The sequence below is a fragment of the Camelus dromedarius genome, chromosome 6 (genome assembly GCF_036321535.1).
Source record: "Camelus dromedarius isolate mCamDro1 chromosome 6, mCamDro1.pat, whole genome shotgun sequence".
In the NCBI taxonomy this organism is placed as follows: domain Eukaryota; kingdom Metazoa; phylum Chordata; class Mammalia; order Artiodactyla; family Camelidae; genus Camelus; species Camelus dromedarius.
This window is the reverse complement of record NC_087441.1, coordinates 11,463,755-11,483,918: the sequence shown is the minus strand read 5'-3', so window position 1 is coordinate 11,483,918 and position 20,164 is coordinate 11,463,755. Positions and strand designations below refer to the sequence as shown.

At 39.1% G+C, this 20,164-nt stretch overlaps 1 protein-coding gene across 7 annotated transcripts in view; it reads right to left on the bottom strand.

The window, feature by feature from the left end:
* IPCEF1 (interaction protein for cytohesin exchange factors 1) overlaps window positions 1–20,164 on the bottom strand; it is a 153,632-nt gene that overhangs the window by 71,415 nt on the left and 62,053 nt on the right. For 3 of the 7 annotated variants that reach the window (XM_031456594.2, XM_031456596.2, XM_064486559.1), the window contains exon 4: window positions 11,655–11,707. The exons of 1 other annotated variant lie outside the window; for it this stretch is intronic. In XM_031456594.2, the coding sequence (XP_031312454.1) occupies window positions 11,655–11,702 (48 nt within the window). In that variant the 5' untranslated portion in view covers window positions 11,703–11,707. Of the gene's footprint in view, window positions 1–1,577; window positions 1,977–11,654; window positions 11,708–12,670; window positions 13,255–20,164 lie in introns of those variants that run through there. 3 more of the 7 variants (XM_064486556.1, XM_064486557.1, XM_064486555.1) reach the window with 2 other exon arrangements.

Below are 20,164 nucleotides of genomic sequence, written 5' to 3'. Positions count from 1 at the left end.
ATCAGACATAAGACAATATATCTGAAATACACATTTTTCACAATACATTTTAAATAATTTGTGTCAAATCATCAAGCTATCAACAAAAATAGAAAACAAAAAAATGCTTTCAAATGGCTCTGTGTGTGTGTGTGAAGAGAGGGATTTTAGATTAAAGAAGTTTCATTTTTTTTCTCCACAATATCTAAGCTGAATTTGTTCAGGTTCAAGTAACGTATGGTAACAAGTGGAGAATTGGGAAAAAAATTTACATAATTGAAAAGCAGTTCTAAAAAATGGTAGGCAATTTTATTCCAACATTTTATAACGTGATTCTAGATGCACCTGGCTGGAATTCTCTGTATCTAACTATTGATCTGAAACTACAATTGTTGTACTCTGTGTGAAGAGGGACTATGACATAGTGGAAATAGGGTGGGATTTTTAAATCAGAGGCCTGCAGTCAACTCATTGTTGTATAATTAGTAGCTGTGCTACCCAGGGAAAGGTCAGTTTGCCACTCAGAGCCAACTTCCTCCTTTGTAAAATCAAGATATTTATAATAATTCTAATCCTATAGGTCTCACAAATATTTAACAAGATTGTACATGTAGAGAGGAGGGTATAGTTCAGTGGTAGAGTGCCTGCTTAACATGCAGGAGGTCCTCGGTTCAATCCCCAGGACCTCCATCAAAAATAAATAAATAAATAAGCCTAATTACCTCCCCCCAGCCCAAAAGAAAAAAAAAAAGATTGTACATATAAATGCACTGAACACTAAAAATACTTCGTGATTTTACATGCAATATAATATTACATGATTACATAATATATGATTATAGATATAAACAAATCATTCATATCTAATAAATAAAAATTTCATAATAATTTTTAGGATAGATAAGATTTGTATTTCCTTCGGCAATAATGATGATGTTAAAGTGTTTAAATTATATTTCCTAGGAAATCCTATACTGACTTTTTCTTTTATGAATATCAGAATAAAATTTTATCCCTGAAGAAATTAAGCATCCTTTTGAAAAAAAAGACATGCAAAGGCAGCAACTGCCCTGAAGTTCTGGCAGGACAGACATGCTAGAGTCACATAACTAACACTTGGGCATTTTCAACCAAGTCTCAGCTCCACTTCACAAGGTATCTCCCACACTGACTTGCATCTTGGCCTAAAATTCCCGCCATTCTCTCAAACAGTGTCTTGCGCTCTTTTGTATATGCAAATATCTGAGGTCAGTAAAACCTATTACCAAAATATTTTAGCCCAAAATATTTTACCCAAAATATATGGGTAGCTAAAACTTAGCTGAGAGCCAGGACCAAAGGCAAAGAAGGGAGTAAGTCAATTTAGACACTGGAACAATTTAAGAAAATCTGGGATCCAAGAGATCCCAGGAGCACTGGAGACAGACTAAGAGCCAGGGGGGCAGGGAGAAGAGGGACGTGCAGACAGAGGATTCCTAGACGGTTCTGGCCCCATCTGAGCAAGGTGAGTCACATTCATTCACACAAAAGGAGCATCTTTGAAAAGAGGAGAGGAAGCAGGAAAGGACAGCTGCAGGATCTGAGAAGGGAGGCAGTACCTGCTCCATCCCTCCCGACTGGGAGCCAGTGAATCTCCTCCAACCATCCACGGGTTTCCAGTGCAACTGGGGGCGCTCCAGCTCCACCACCCAACTTAGCAGCTGAGTCTAGAGAAAGCCCCAAATCAAACCATAGGCTTTGTCTCACCTTTGCCCAGAACCAAGCCTCAGTCTATGCACCTGGGCTGAATGAGAAGTGGGGCTCCAAGCCGGACAATACATCAAGCAGGGTGAGTACCCAACACCCAGAGAGGACTTATTCAGACTCTTTTTAAGGGGGGCAGGGGAGTTTAGTCATTAAGTCAACCCTCCTTCGACAGTACTTCTCCTAAGGCAAATTATTATAATAAGATCTAAAACATAACTGTTCAAACCGTTCACCCTGACCAGAAGCAGAACTGCAGATTATAGAAACAACAAATTTCAGAGAATTTCAGTTTCACATAATATATATGAATTTGAAACCTAAACCAGTTTACATGAGAGAATGAAAACAATCTTGAGAACTTAGTGAGCCTGAGATACGTCTAACTCCTCACAACAGGAAGTGGAACCCGCGAAGTAGTCGGTTTCAAAAAGATCTTACATGTGGTTTTTTTTCACTCGGTGAGCTAGAAGAAGCCAAGCAACCAGTGAGCATTTCATGAGACAGTTTTTCAAAAGGTGAATTATCTCTTATCATCACAACAAACAGCCAAAGCCTAATAAGATAGTTTGCTCATACTGTCCTCTTCCCACTGCAATGTTATAGGTAAAACTGAAGAATTATTCTAAATTCTGAATTTGCCCTAATTTGGCTCTAAAATCTGAGGGATTTTTTCTTTGAAATATATGTGTCCTCTTTATTGAAAAAGAGGATTTTTCTTTTAGTCTTTAAGATGGTTTAAAAATTCACTTGGTCCTCCTCTGATGTTGAATGCTAGCACTCACACGCAAGCTCAGGGTAATGATTATATTGTCTTCTAATTTACATAGTAATTGTTAAATCTTGCAGGTGCAACTTAGCCCGGTAATATATTAAAATTCACCATTAAATGGTTTGTCATTACATCAAACTTCAGAATGATCTTGGTCTTAAGCAAAATTATACAGTGATATGCTAATAAATGGGTCCTGATTTGTGGCATTGACCCGAGTTCCAGGGTGTAAAAAACCTCACATCATTGCCAGTTTTAAGCCACCAATACTTTAATCAAGCCACAAAAATTTCCAAGTATTTTAGAGCCAAGCCAGCTCCAGCTGATAAAGCTGCTAGGGGTGTTTCTGTACAAGTACCTTTCCCCTACAAACATCTTTCCTCCTACCTGGAGAATGAAACCCAACTTATAAAGAGAGTTACACAGCTTTTAAATATTTAAAATTTTACCTGTGAAAAACTTGCTTTTTTTTTTCAGAAGACTAACCACTTTAAATATTACTCAGTAAGTTGATATGAAAAGAAAATTTCTAGTAGTGAAAGTGGAGACAGAGAATAGATATTTTAATAACAATGGACAGTAACTGAAAACAATGACAACCAAGAAATCTATATAAAGCTTATATTTATACAATATTTACAATGTGCCAGGCAGTGCTCTGAGTCTTTTCACAAATACCTGAACTGAATTCTCATGACACTTATGGCTTAGGTGCTATCGTAATGCACGGTTTACAGAAGAGGAAATTGAAGCAAATGGAGGCTCAGAATTCTGCCCAAAGTCACAGAAGTAAATGGTAAAATGCAAATAATCTATTTCAAGAGTAAAATGCACAAAGTAGTAGCCTTTAAGGTATTTGCTTTGGTTGCTGATATTATAGAAAGAAAAACAGAGAAGCAGGGACTAGAGCTTGAGGGAAAGCTGGACGCGAGGTCACTTTCTACACAGAAGAGAAATCGGAGAAATAAAAGGAGGACCCGGGAAAAGGGGAAGAAGGAAGAGAGAGGAGAGACGGAGGTGGAGGAGAGGAGGAAGAGAAGCGAGGGAGCCGGAGAGAGGAGAGGGAGGGGAGGAAGTTAGAATGTGGGAAGTGAGGGAGAGCAACGAGCCAGAGAAAGAGCTCCCAGCTCAAACAAATGAATAAATGACAACAATATACAGGGCACGGCTCACACACACACACACACACACACACACACACACACACACACACACACACACACACACATATTCAGTAGTAAACATATTGAGTTTGATGTACATATGAGGCAGCCAAGTGGGAATGGTCAGTGTACGTAGTATTTAAGAGTATAGGGTTTTGGAGAAAATCTGGATTCAAGATACAAAATTGGGAATCGTCAGTGGATAGAGAGCGAAAGTCTTGAGTTTGGATAAGGTGACCCAGATGTGTAGAATATCAAAGGGTTGAAGTCAGAATCCAAAGGAAAACCCATCTATTACATGGAAGCAACAGAAAAGCAGACCATCAGAAAGACCGCGACAATGAAGGAATGAAGAAAATCAGGACGGGGTTGTCATGGAAGAGAAAGGTGAGCCCGACCGTCAAATACCTCCAGGATGAAAGGGAAAGAAAAAGTCACTCGAGACCTGGGTGAAACAGTTTCGTATCATGTGGGGCTGGAAGACAAATTCCAGTGTGTGGGGGAGGAATGGGGATTGAAAAAGTCATCACGGCACTGAGGACCACTCTTCCCAGCATCCTGACTGAACAGAGATGTGACGGCAAGAGGAGGGCGTCGTGCTGAAAGACACAGACTGTCGTGTGCCCTCTTCCAAGTTTATGTTCGTGCTCTTCCTGCATAAGTTACAGAAGCCTACTTACCCACTAACAGTGGGGTGTGGAAATTGAAAAGCAATTTAACAACATGGTATCAAAAGTTTCAACTGTATTCATAGTCTAAGGTACTGAGTACACATTTCTCTCTTCCTTCTTTTCTTTCTTACTTTTTGATTCTATTTTGAAGGGAATGGAATATATACAAAACTGTGTCTCCATACGTACAACTTCCCTTTTCCATTTCCCTCTCATTCACCCCGGATTACACTACGCTCAACGTAAGAGTCAACATTACCATGCAATTTGAGTATTTATAGGCAATATTTCACAGTACTATAAATCATAGCATTAACATAGGTATTTAATTTTCAATACTGTGTTTCTGAGATTTTTTTTAATAGCACTGCAGTGAATGAAAATACCATGATTTATTTATCCCTTCCCATACTGACACACATTTAATTTACAGTTGTGCACGACCACAATATTCAGGCAGTTAACAACTCTGTATAATTTCCATTGTGCATGTGGGCATGTGTTCCCCTGGGCTAGAGTTTTATCTGAGATTGAACTGCAGTCATAGGATATGTGCATCCTTAATTTTTCAGATAGCCCCAAATTGTTTTCGGGTTGTCCTACTTAACAGTCCCTCCTGTGATATATAAAATTTTAGTTCTCTACAACCTGGAATATGTTTTGGTCTTTTATTTCAGAATTTCAGAACTCTTTCTACCCCTTTCTTTAAAAAAAAAAAAAAAACTAGTCCATTATTTTCTGTCTTAATTTTTAGTCTGTGTATCTCTCTGTGCCACATGTCCCGTGTAAGTTTTTCAGTTTACCAATACTCTCTTAGAAAGTATCCAATGTTGAATTTATGCCATTTGCTGAGCTTTCTATTTCAAAGGCTATATTTTCTTTATTAATGCTTCTAAATCTTTTCAGAGCCCACGTGTATTTTGTCCTTTTTCATTTGTGCCTGCTTTTCTTTCAAAATTTGATAAAATATTCTTTGAGCTTCAGAGGTAAAAATTTTTGTCAGGCTTTAAAATTTTGCTTTTATGTAAAATAAAGTTACCATTAAATTTTTCATTTCATATTCTTCCTTAGCATTTTTTAAAAATCTGTTTTGGAGTTTGCAGAACTGTGAGTCGAAGGCTTGCATGTCTCTCTCTCTCTCTCTCTCTCTCTGTCTCTCTCTCTCTCTCTCTCTCTCTCTCCCTCCCCCTCTCTCCCTCTCTCTCTCTCCTTCCCTTTCCCCCATTATGCCCAGGGCTCCCTCTTTATCAGTTTGGAGGTTGTCTCCACTCAGCAGGTGGAATCAGCCCTACCATCACGTCCTGAGGCAGTCATGGAAAATCTTGCCTATCCAGTTGCTGCTTTGGCTGGTGACTAGGTTTAGTTGTGATTTTGAGAATATGTTCCTATTGCTCCCTCCCTAGGCCCTCGGGTAGCTAACTGTGCAACCCCAGGCAGTAGTCTGACAACTGTTTTATCTCTTCGTCTTTATCCCTTTCCACAAGCGAGAGAGCCCCATTCAACACTTATCAAGTCGTGAACATGGTCCTCTCACACTTAATGAGCATTTTTCTACCCCTACTAACCTGGACCAGGAGGCAAACGACTTCCTGCCTCCAGATGAGGTGCCCAGCAAGCCCCGTAGCTTCAGTCCTGCCCTCTTCACTTCTGATCCATGGAGATGATTTTACTGTGTTTTGACCCTAACTGTGCTTTTCTGGTTTTCTCCGTTTCTCTTTGTTTGTCATTGCTCTATATTTACAGCAGAATGGAGTGTCCACGTGTGAACCTACAGGACCACTATTGACTGGAAGCCAATCATTTCATGTATGAGTTTCCATCTTGAAATCACAATTTAAGTGACAAGCGAGTTCCTTCCACAGTAGCCTCAACGTACCACCAAGACACCTGTCCACTTCCTCTCCTGGCACCTCAAATTTCTTCTATTCTGCAGAAACTTCAGGTACTTTTGAATGCTTTATTCCCTTCCCCCATCTTGCACCTGGTTAATGCTTACCCAGCCTTTCATACCCAGGTCAAATGCCACCTCTACCATGAAGCCTTCCCTGACTTTAGAAGGCAGTTAGCACTTAGAGTAATCTTACATTCACTCGGAGTTCTTTATGTGTAGTCATTGTAATAACTGAATTATATTATTTCCCAATGATCTCCATGGTAGGTACTATTTTTATCTTCCTTTTCACAAATGAGGAACTTCATCTTGATATGGTTAAGTAACTTCCCCTCAGATCACACATAACTAGTAGCAGAGCCAAGACTAGGACCCAGGCCAGTCGGACTCCTAAGCCTATTATTTACCTCTGTGTTACTCTACTTCTCTTGTCTCTAGTCCACAGTGCTTTACTGATGCCTCTGAAATGGAGAGTATAATCTCTCTGTTTATCTATCCGAGTGGCACGTACAGGGGAGTAACACAGTCCACCCAGTGGCCCAACCCAGAACTGGGGGTTAATCTCAGGTAGGCTTTTTGCTCTCTCCCACACAGTTAGTCAATCACTACCCTTGTTAATGTCGCTCTCAAAGCCTATGAAGTCTCCTTCATCAGCTGTGGAGCTGAATGACCACTCTGTTTAGATTCAGTGATTGGCCAAGACTTTAAGATGGAATTGATGTTCATGAACACATCATGACTTCAAAAATCCAGCACCTCGCCCAATGCCTGACACCTAGCAAAGCACTCAATAAACATTTAACAAAAGATTAACTGTTTCTTACATTAATTTTTACTATAATGCCTTAATAATAGTGCCTTGTACAATTGGAGATTTAACAAATATCTGCTGTTTGATTACTCGGAGCTGAAAAACACCTCCACTAACATCAGCAAAGATAAGCAAGATAAAAGTTGTTCTAACATCCTTCTCCCCAGGAGAGGCACATACCTGGAGAAAAGCCCCGGAAATCGACCAACACTGGGCTTCACCCCACCCAGAGAGGTGACCCTTGAAGGTGCTTCCATGAAGGTCAAATGGACTTGTGCTGAACAAATCTCTACTTCTAGCTAAAATACAATTTGCCCAAAACCCACAGTAGCTTTCTCTTGCATCCTGTTTTAACCATACCCCCCAAATACTAAGAATCTGGAACCCAAGAAATGGGCATACATGGGGCAGAAGCGGGGGAAGGGGAGGAGTGATGCAAACTTTCCAGGACAAGCCCGTCCCCGGTGATCTGTTCCCAGACAGCTGTCATGCGCTTCCCCACCTGAAGTCCTACTTGGGGCAGAAAATATGCAGAACAGCCTCCAGAGCCTGATCTGTCAGGCTTCCCCACGGCAGCTCCCGCACAGCCAACTCAACATAGAGTTGGGCTGATGTAGCCTAGGAAGAAGCTGCCAAAACTTCAGCTCCTTTTAGTTGATGTGAAAAATAGATTGCTCACTCCACCCCTTGAATAGCACCACATCCCTGAGACACACAGCAGGGGCACAGGGGTGGACTGGGTGGCGGGCAGTTTCCCCCAGGAACCCGGATCCTGTCTGGGCTGCTCCTGGCACACGTTGCACATAAAGACCAGGCCATACATGTTCGGTGCCTGATGAACACAGAACTTTCTTGTGAAGTAAACACGTCAAGGATCAGTTAGACAGATCATCACAGCCCAAGCAACAGCAGATAACCCGGTGACCACGGTGCCAGAAGTAAACGTCCCCTCAGGTTCGAAGAGCTTGCCCTCCTCAGCAGAAAAACTGAGCAAAGTAACCATGATTTATATGCAGAGAGTCTTGTTTCAGGGAAAAGTTTTCACCTGACATTTTTTTCCAAGCAATATTTAATGAAGGAAATTTCTTTTAAACGGTTTTTGAGAAAAACACTGTCATAAAGTTTTCATCTAGGTTAGTTCTGACATTTCATCCCCACTAGAGCAATCCATGAAAGTAAGAAATCTCAGAAGCTGGAGGTGAAAGAACTACATACAACAGTAAAAGAGGTGAGGTAACATTCCCTTGAGCCTTGTCATCTTGAAATTAAGACTGTTTTCCTTTCTTAGCTAAGACATTGTTACTAACACCTGAGACCAGAGAACTTTCTTAATCAAACCTTTAAGATTCACATGCTAGGCATCATTATTTATCTATTTATTTATCTCTATTTATCTATTTTAGTGAGAAACTAATCATAAAAGAAAATTAAGGCACGTGGATTTACTGCAGAATACTTAATCACCACCGTGTGATGTATGGAGAGGCTTACAAATGTCAAGAATTACACAAATGGATGTTTAGGGATTGAACCAAATCTAATCACTATGTTGCAAATTTTCCAACAAGCTATGACCCAGATCCTAAAGGAGATTATATCTGTGCTTCCTTTCAGACCATCACCTGGTAAATTATAGCTTTTACTTATTCAACCACCACATACTGCATAATTACTCGGTGCCAAGGACCAGAGTCAATGGTGAGCAAGCCCTAACACAGCTTCCAGTCAAACACAGAAGAAGGGGACTTGAACAGGATGATGAGGTCTGCACCCACAGAAGAAAGAGACTTGAACTTCAAGGATGATGAGGTCTACACATAAGTGTACCCCATTATAGCGCTCACCCATAATAGGGGAGTCAGGGAAGCCCCCCCCCCAATATAAAGACCTGCACGTAAGAGGATGTGATACAGGGATGCAGGTACAAGCCAGGAGACATCAACCACAGAGTGCAGGTGGGGTTTGAGGGTGGTAACCACGTCTGGGTGGCCAAGGCACATCACGATGGGCCTTGTAAGTTATATATGAAAGTACACAGTTTATTTGAAAACCAATGGGAAGCCATCAAACAGATGGAAGCAGCGAGCGGCAAATTCAGGCCTACATTTAGGAAAATTCACCCTGGCCATTCATTGTGTGGCAAGTGGATCAGTTGAGGGGTGATGGCGGTGGGGGGCAGTGCAGAGAGAGGCAAAGTGCCCCCTGAGCAGAGGGAAGGGCTACTTTGTGTCTGTGAAGACAGAGAAATACTTTAGGAGGTAAAACAGACAGAACTCAATTAGTTAATCGTTTCTAGGTGAAGCTTTAACTTTGAAAGTTCTGCTGTTTCCCTTCAGAGGAAAGAAAGTCAAAGGAAAGAAAGGGATACCTTCTGATTACAACAAATCAGCTCAACAAAGGAGCGAGGCTGTTCTACCACACATACTATCAAACTGCAAATGCTTAGGATCTAGTTTCCTGAACAGTTCTAGTACCACCACTTACCATCCCTACCTCTATGAGAACTAGTAGGTCAGGACCAACAAAAGTGCCTTAAAAGTAGCTCCCGACCTTCATACCCCAGCGCCGAGGTCAGTACACGTTAGCGAACAGGAAATGAGGTGCGTTCGTGATGTGATTAGGTCAAATGTGTCAAGCCCACTGAAATTACCTAGCATAAAATGAGGTCTCCCGTGCTACACTTTATTTAGAGAACAAACGACAGTAGAAAATTGAACTAATTTTCTGAATGGAGAGATAAGGTAGGGTAACCATGGAAAAGGCAGCTGGAAGAAATGCCTGAGAGACACATTAAGCAGTATTGTGCATACAGTGATGGTGAGATAAAAATAACAGGTACAAAGACACACAAGGAGACCTAGCTGGTTAAGTCTAGGAGTGGAGGTTGCCTCGTGAAGTGAGAAAGACCCATAAACAGCCAGAGTTCCCACCAATAAGAACAGAGGCCACTTGTGCCCAGGACCAAGGCGGGTTACACAGGACAGCGGTGACAGCTCTAGGTGGGGAACTTTAAGATGATATGTTAGTCCTTTGGAAATCACATCTGCTAATTTTGTTCCAAAACCCAGGGTTATACATTTTTTTTAAAGATGTGGAGATTTTAACTTGTTTCAAGTCACAATTAAATCTCCAATTCCTACCTATTACAGTGGCCAACACATAATTGACCCAGGAGTGGTAACCAGTGAATATTAAATAAATGTTTCAATGAATGAATGAATTTATTAATTTAAAGTCCTTAGCTGATCTCTTATTATCTTAATTTCCATTTTCTCTTAAACATATAAGGTAAACTCCTTCCAGGTGGAAGATTATATTTTTTCATCAGAAAAAGCGAAGCAATGTTAAGAAGTAAACCCTGCATTACCTTTCTCAAGAATCTGACAGTGCTTATGATCACATGCATCTTTTCTATTTAAAAAATTTTCTTAAACTTTGGATACTCTGAACTTGAGTCTTCCTGACTGTATTTTTACAGACCTGTGATATATATTTGCTTTTATCCTTGACCATAGGACCCTTGTTTAACATCCTGTACATACACCTTTATATCCACAGCCTGCAAAAGTCTTCCATTGCAGCCACGTGTGTTCTCTTAATCGCTCCTCTTCTTCATTTTCATTGTGATTATTCCCATTTCTATTATCAAACACGTACCCATTCATGTCCAAAGGATCAGTCCCTCTTTCTGCAAGTTTAGGTAGTGAATGTCCTAGGCTGCATAACTGACTGTAATCTGTCTCCCAAAGTTCCCACCATTTTTCATCACTAGCAAGCTTCTCCTTCCTCCCTTAGAAGTAGCATCAAAATTAAAGTGCTCTCAATGCCTGCTCTAGTTCTGGGATAGGAAACTGTTAACAAATAGAGAATGAATATGCTGTCCTGATCTTTAGTAAGGTGGCCCTTCCAGGAGTTGCCTAGTTCACTCAACTAGTGTTACAACCTGCCTTGACATCCATTTCCTAATGAGCATCAGGCAACCATTGTCCATGCTCCCCATTTGACAGAAAGGCTCTATCATGTTCACTCAACCTTCTACTTCTGATTCTGCTTTTGACTCTACTCCAAAAACTCTGTCCTGTGCACCCATCATGAGGTCATTAGACTTGCCAAAAGATACACATCATCCAAGCCCACACAACCCTACATCCCCTTCTGTTAGAAGCGTCATGTTGCTTAAAACAACTTCTCTATTTTCCCTTCATAAATTTCCTCTAATAGAGGCAACTTGCTCAATTGAGTTACCTAATTTAGGCAAATTTACATCTATAAAATTATTTTAAAAGGAGCCTGCAATTTCAACATAATAATTAGCAGAATTATTCCCACAGAAGTTGCATGAGAAGTTACACTATACTATGATTAATTTAAAATGGAGATGATTTATTTTAGTATATTAAAATCATGGTACTATTTCTTGACCTTTAGGAGTCTTAAACAAACGCTTGGTGATCATAAGAAACCTTTAAATTCTAACAAAAGGATTATTTAATTCCACTGTGACAAATAAAATGGAGGATAATAAACAGCTAGCCAAACTTAAAATTAATGAGTGAAATTTTTCACTCATTCGTCAAACTGATGATTAATATCTAAAGTCTGGAATATTCCAAGGCACACTTACAAGAACATTGCCTTCAGTAGCCATGTACGATGTCAAATTGGTAGACATAAAAGCTAGAAGAGAAAAAAGATTTTCAGTTAAATGTGGGATTAAATTGTTCATAAAAGCATATATCTCTTAGATGGGAAGAAAGGCGCTCCTATTTTGATTAATGAATTTCACAATAAAAGCAATTCATTACGTGGCATTTTAATCCAGAATAAACCTAGTGTTAATAACTGAGTTCATAAAATAAGACAGAATTTTGTCTGCACATCTGTCAATATTCTTTCAAGTCTACAGAAAGACGTGTATTTTTTATCTACTTAATGTTGTATTATATGAAACCCTATGTCTTTGAAAAGTGAAAATATTTTCCTCTTCATGATGAACAACACAATGTAAGATGTGGAAACATTTGATCCATTACTATTGTTATAATGGCATTAACTAAACAATTTCAAAAATGTAACTAATTCCTCCACCTCAGAAGCCCCAACTTTAATATGAAGGTGCGGTACCTTTTGATGTATTGCACTTTGTAGTGGATAGTGAATTACCTGAAAAATAAGATACTGTGTGGTTTCAAGAAAAGGAAATGAAATCAAAAAGAAAAAAATCTCATGTTTTCAGACTTTGACAAGCGAAAAACTTGTTAAACATTCACAAGCCATTGAAACTCTCCCCAAAGCAAAGAACCTTTCACCTCTTCCCAGTGACACCATAAATACGGGTCCATACCGCCATGAGACTTTATTTCTTATACCATGGTTCCCAAATTCTGAAAAATATATACCCCTTTTTCATGACAAAAGTGTTGTATTTATATGACATAGATGTGAATGAAACATTTATTTGTAAAATGCTAAAGAGGAAAAACCACAATAAAAAAGACTGAACAACTTAATTTCTTGATTTTTAACTTGTTTTAAAAATGCACTATAACAGAAATAGAAAAATCAAATCAAAAGCTCATGAAATTAGCTACAATACACACTTAATATATAAGAATCACAACATAAAGAGTTCTTACTCACCAATAAGAAAATAAGCAGCAAACTGGGAGATCAAGATGGTGAAATAGAAGAATGCGGAGTTCACCTCCTCCCACGACTACATCAAAAATACATCTACACGTGGAACAGTTCTCACAGAATACCCACTGAACACTGGCGGAAGATCTCATACAACCAAAACTGCAAGAAAGATCACCACAAAACTGGCTAGGATGAAGGGGGGGGGGAGGACTTGGGATGGGACCTGCACCCCTGGGAGGGAGCTGTGAAAGGGGAAAGGTTTCCTGCCCTTCGAACCTCCTTCACCAGGTAGGAGATAACCTGGGGCAGATAGGGAGCTTCAGAAGCTCCGAGGAGGTTTCATCAGCTGGCTTGAGGCAGGCAGGACAGAGAGAGACTAGCACAGACGGTCCAGGCCGCCTCACTGCAGCTCCAGCCTGAGACGTGCACCTGCTGGAGTGCACAGGAGCTGGGTGTTGAAACGCGAGCTTCAGTGGACAGATCCAGGGAGAAGATTCAGTTTGGCTGCATAGAGACAGCCCCAAGGGACTCAAGAGTGGTCCGGGACACAACTGGAGGTGTGTGCAGGACAGATCGGAGCCCTCTTGTCAATGTCAGTGCAAAGTAAGGGGCGTGGCTCCGTCACAGCAGCCTTGGTTCAAGCCCGCCCACAGAGGGTGTGGCTCCGCCCCTGTGAGCTCCGGGAGCGCAAAGGCGCTGGCGGGCTGCCCACACGCAGGAACGCAGGAGCGTAGAAGTGGGGCTGACGTCTGAGCTCGGTGGGTGCGTGACTTCCACCAATTTACACCCTTGGCAGCTTTGTGAGCACAGTGCCTGGAGGACTTCCGAGTTGTTTGCTGGGTGTCTCCCAGCTGAGACGGGGCAGAGGGCGGTTTCCACAAGTGCACTTTGTGAGCATGTGCAAGGAGGGACAGGTGATGTCACAAAGCGCACGTTCTGGTGGACATCTCCTGCTGCTGGTTTTCCAGCAAGTCCCACCTACCTCACACCACAACTCTAACAACTGAGGAGCAGACCCTGCCCCTGACAGGGATCTGACAACTACTGGACAAAAAGGAGAGCCTGGCAAGCACCCAGTGCAGGCTCTGGTCACCACAACACCGATCATACCCTCATCATGGGGACAGTGGCCAGCGCATCCCGAGGGAAGATCTGGCAGGCATCCATACCAAAGACAGCCCTCACACCAAAAATACTAGCTCACACAGTCTACCCAAGGATGCTCCCAGATAAAACAGCCCTTCAAGACTATAGTGGATAACTCTTTCTCCTAAATTCGTAGAGTCAGAGAAATGTAAGTAGAATGAAGAAGAGGAACCACTCCCAATTAAAAGAACAAGAGAAATCCCCTGAAAGAACAAATAATGAAACAGATCTCTTCAATCTACTAAACCCCTAGTTTAGGAAGGAGGTAATAAAAATCCTGAAGGAGTCAAGAAAGAAACACAGATCACTGTAACAAGGAACTAGAAACTATAAAGAGGAGCCAATCAAAACTAGACAACTCAGTTGCTGAGATGGAAACCAAGCTAAAGGCAATAAATAGCAAATTAAACCATGCTGAAGAACAAATAAGTGATCTGGAAGATAGAATAATGGAAATCATCCAACCAGAACAGCAGACAGAAAGATCAATGATCAATCAATCAATCCAATATATGAGACCTATGGGATAATATAAAGCATGTCAATCTACACATAATAGGGATCCCCGAAGGAGAAGAAAGAGAAAAGGTGATCAAAAATGTATTTGAAGAAATTATGGCTATAAACTTCCCAAACCTAAAGAAGGAAATAGATATCCAGGTACAGGAAGCACAGAGGGTCCCAAACAGACCTACACCAAGACATATTATAATTAAAATGGCAAAAGCTAAAAAAAAAGAGAGGATTCTAAAGGCAAGAGAAAAACAGAGTTAGTTTCAAGCAAACCCTCATAAGACTATCAACTGATTTCTCTACAAAAACACTGCAGGCCAGAAGGGAGTGGCAAGATGTATTCAAAGTCCTAAAAGGGGAAAACCTGCAAACTAGGATACTCTGCTCAGCACGATTATCATTTTGAGTAGAAGGAGAGATAAAGAATTTCTCAGATAAGCAAAAATTAAAAGAACACAGCAATATTATACCTATCTTAAAAGAAATTTTGGAAGATATTTTCTAACTAGAAAAGCAAGAATGTATATGAAAGGGAAAATAACAATAGGAAAAACAAATACATAAAAAGATTGTAGATCAAATAAATAAGATAGTACATAGATTTTTTTTAAAAAAAGGAACCTTGTGAAAGCAATTACAAATACAATGAACAGCACAAGAATATACATGAAGATGTAAAATAGGACATCAAATCATAAAATATAGGTAGGGGAGTAAGAAAAATATAGATTTTTTTTCTAGAATGAGTTTGAGCTTATCTGACTACCAGTCTAAACCAACAAGAATGAAAAAAATTAAAAGAAAAAGAAAACCTAAATTTAGCAGAAGGAAAGAAACAATAAAGATCAGGGAGGAAATAAATTAAACAGAGATTAAAAACAGAAAAAAAATCAATAAATAAAATCAACAAAACTCTGGACAGGCTCACCAAGAAGAAAAGAGAGAGGGCCCAAAGAAACCAGATAAGAAATAAGAGGAGCAAAAACAACCAACTCCACAGAAATTTTTTAAAAAATCATAAGAGAATATTATGAATAATTATATGTCAACAAATTAAACAACCTAGAAGAAATGGACAAGTTTCTAGAAACATACAGTCTACCAAAACTGAAACAACCTAGAAGAAATGGACAAGTTTCTAGAAACATACAGTCTACCAAAACTGAATCAAGAAGACATACAATCACTAGAAGTGAAATATGACTGGATAAAGAAGTTGTGGTATATTTATACAATGGAATACTATTCAGCCATAAAAAACTACAACGTAACGCCGTTTGCCGCAACATGGATGTCCCTGGAGAATGTCACTCTAAGTGAAGCAAGCCAGAAAGAGAAAGAAAAATACCATATGAGATTGCTCATATGTGGACTCTGAAAAAAGAGAAGAACACAAATGAATTTAAATATAAAACAGAAACAGACTCATAGACATAGAATACTAACTTGTGGTTGCCAGGGGGAGCGGGACAGAAAGGGACAGACTGGGAGTTTGAAATTCGTAGATACTGACAGATATATATAGAATAGATGAACAAGTTTTACTGTATAGCACAGGGAAATATATACAAGATCTTGTAGTAGCTCATGGTGAAAAAGAATGTGAAAATGAATATATGTATATTCATGTATGACTGAAAAACTGCTCTATACTGGAAATTGACACAACATTGTAAACTGACTATAACTCAATAAAATAAAATAAAGAAGTGAAATAGAATCAGTAACTTTTTTTAAAAAAAAGCCTCCCTGCAAACAAAATCCAGGACCAGACAGCTTCACTGAGGAGTCCTATTCTATCAAACATACAAAGAACTTATACCTATCCTTCTCAAACTCTTCCAAAAGACTTGTACATCGGGAGACACTAGTCAGAATGGCCATCATTCAAAAGTCCACAAGCAATAAATGCTGGAGAGGCTGTGGTGAAAAGGGAACCCTTCTACACTGTTGATGGGATTGCAGTTTGGTGAAGCCACTCTGGAGAACAGTATGGTGGTTTCTTAAAAAAACTAAAAATAGAGTTACCATATGATCCAGCAATTCCACTCCTGGGCAAATATCCAGAGAAAACTCCAATTTGAAAAGATACATGCACGCCAATGCTCATAGCAGCACTATTTACAACAGCCAAAACATGAAAGCAACCTAAATGTCCATCTTTATTCAGATGAATGAATAAAGAAGTTGGGGTATATATACAATGGAACATTACTCAGCCATAAAGAAGAATGAAATAATGCCACTGCAGCAACATGGATGGATCTAGAGACAATCATACTAAGTGAAGTCAGACAAAAAACAAATACATGTTACCATTTATATGTAGAATCTAAAAAAATAAAACAAATGAACTTATTTACAAAACAGAAACAGACTCACATGGAAAACAAACTTATGACTACCAAATGGGAAAGGTGGGGGAGGGATAAATTAGGAGTTTGGGATCAACAGACACAAACTACTATATATAAAATAGATAAATAATAAGGTCCAACTGTATAGCACAGGTAACTATATTCAATACCTTGTAATAACCTATAATGGAAAAGAATATGAAAAATTATATATATGTGTGTGTGTGTATCCATATATATATGAATCACTTTGCTGTATACCAGAAACTAACACAACACTTTAAATCAACTATATGTCAACTAAAAATAAGAAAAGAATTAGCAAACTAATAAAAAAAAACAAGTGAAGGAAAATTCAAAACATAAAGGTACAAATGACTAATGTTTAATATCATTAGTAATAAAATAAGTGCAAAATAAAACAACAGCCAAATTCTATTCTTGATCTTCAAGATTAGCTTACACCAAAAAATTGGTAGAAGCCAAGTTGGGTGGAAGTGTGCTTAAAAGAATAATTTGTTGTTGTTGGGATATCTAATTATTACAGCTTTTCTGGAGAGCAATTTGTCAAGATGACGATGACTGGTGACAATCACAATGGCTGCTGACATCCGGTGACTCTTTATTTACTATGTGCATCAACTATGCTAAGCACTGCCATACCAAATATGCAGAGTTTTACAATATATTTTTTAATGAAAAAGGTAAAAATATATGCAGTGTGACTTCATTCATGTTTTTTATTATAAAAATATGGGTTTATATACATACAACTCATACATGAATGCACTGGGGGTGGGAGTCTGAAGGTATCTATGGAAAATTAGGTATAGTAATTACCTATAAGAGTTGTAATAATCAGGAATTTATTTTTTATTCCCCTATATATTTATTTTCTGCAGTAAATATTTATAAAATTAAAATATTCAGATAAGATACTATAAGTATTTTGTTGACTCCACAGCAATGTATTTTTAGCACTAATTGAGTAAATGGGTAATAAGCAAAAGCCGGTTTGAACTCAGCAGCACATTTAGGTAAAGAAGCTCGGAGAACTTTTAGAAGTTAAAAACAAAGCTTTAAATTGGTCCGGACTAGACTTAAATCCCAGCTTAGCAACTTACTCTGTAATTTTGGACAAGTAACTGATATTTGGGGACCTCTGGACTCCCATTTGTGAAATGGGGATAATAACTGCATTTTCTTCTTAGGGTCAGATTAGAATTAAGTGAGAAAATATCTTTATAATGTTCACACAGGGCCTAACATAGAATAAGTGCTCAATAAAATATTTAATTTTCATAAAACACACTCATTCCTTAAGCAACACTTATTAAAGATCAACTATATATACTCTTTAAATTGATGTAAAAGATCACTGTGTAACCTTTCCTGATTCTTCCCAGATGGCTAACAAGCCCCTCCCCTATAATAACATGACAGTTAAACTGATTGCATTTATTAAGTAGTTACTATTTGTCTGGCCAATTGATGATTTCCTATATCATACCATATGGTTAGAACCACTTTATGGATAATATACTATTATTAGTCCCACGTCTTAGATGAGATAATTTAGGCAATTTGGAGGAGGAAGTTAGTAAATGGGTATTTCCAAATTCAAACCCAGACTCCAGAGTCTGCTCTCTGAAGCACCATAACACTATCCTGGCTCCCACAAGTCTCCCACTGACTCCTCAATGACCTTGGTATTGTTCCACGATGCTGTGGACAGGTGTCCCTGATTGGACAGTGAGAATGTCAAATGACAAGACACAGTCTTCTTTCTGCCCAGGGAAGTGCACAGCTTAGGCAAGAGTTGCCGAATGACTTTTTAAACTAATAGATTGCACCCTCAGACAACTTTATTAATTCAGTGGAAATCTGAATCCTTCACTCTGACAGCTCTCTAATAGTAAAACAAGCACAGAACTGACAGGAGATGAGGGAAGAAAAAGGGAAGAAAATCATCTCTAATTCTTCTCCTAAGCATTGGGATTCAGTCAACACACTGCTCTAGTCACGAGTATTAAGCCTACCTTGGATTTTGAGGAATATTTATTTTATGCATATCGTACAACTTTCCCACCTGACTGTGTCCACTATGTCTATACGCACTGCTACCACCCTAGTCCAAGGCACCAGCACCTCTCTCCTGGACCACTGCAGGGCCATCCTCACTGGCATCCTGACTTTCTTTCTTGCCCAGAGTGATGTTTTTCCAATGAACATCTGATTACTCATCTCTTTGCTTACACTTCTACAGTGGCCACTGAATCTCAAGATAAAGACCAAACTCATGAAAATCTCCTACAAGCAAGGCTCTGTACTACCTGGCCTCTGCTTCCTTTTCCAGCCCCATCTTGGATCATTTCTGTGTCTCTTTCTTTCCATCTTCCTGACTCACTGGATTTTTTATTAATTCCTTAAACATGTTTCTACCAACCTCAGAACGTTGGTGTAGGCTCTTCTTCAACACGTTCCACCCAGAATGACTTATATCATCTAATGTTTCAACCCGCAGACCAAATGTCACTTAGTCAAGAAAGCTTTCCATGATCCTCAAGAGAGATCAACCCCATTTGCATGCTCTCGTAGCACCTTATCTTCTGTTTATTGAAGTTCTTATAATTGCACTGGATTATTAATTTTGCAATTAGTTCTTTAACATCTGACTCCCACTATAGTGTAACTTACCTGAGGGCAGGCACCTTGTCTACTTGTCTACTTGCTTACTGCTATATTCCAGTCTTTGTACACAGGGTGATTAAATAGACATTTGTTGAGTAAATGAATTAAAAATACAAAAAAGAAAAGCACTAAACTATAGATGAATTTCCATAAAGAAAACCTATGAATTCCAAATTTTTCCATTTAATGGAATAGTACCATCATGAATCTCATTAGAAATCTCCTTCCCCATCTGAGGGATGTGGAAATAAAACTGTGTTGATGTCAAACCTCCCTGAGTCAAAGAGCAAATGGGTAGAAATAAGATGCAATCAGTGGTGCAAGGAGGAATAGGTAAGGGGACCTAGGAATGAATGCATATTTGTGGAGGCTATGTGAGTGTTTCTTAATGATTTTGGAGTTTTGGTACTTTATTCCTTGAGGTAGTTGACATATATGAAATCTAAAATTTCACCAAAATGATTGAAAGATAATTTGAGGCAGAAGAATCATGAAAACAACCTAAGCTCAACTCTTGCATCTCCCCTTCCATACAAAGCTCCCACCCATAAGCTGGAAGAATCAGGAAGTAAAATGGTGATCATGAAGACTCATGTAAATACATTTGACTATTGTTTGGGCAAAGAGAACCAGCTCAGCTAACCATGTTATAGCTACATGGTATCTATATATTGATAAGACATTAAAATATTTATGAAGCATGCAGTAAAAGCAGTTTGTGAAAAATAATAATAATGCTGGCAAAAGTGCTTTGGAAGTAATTTTTCCACATTCCCAACCTTTCAGA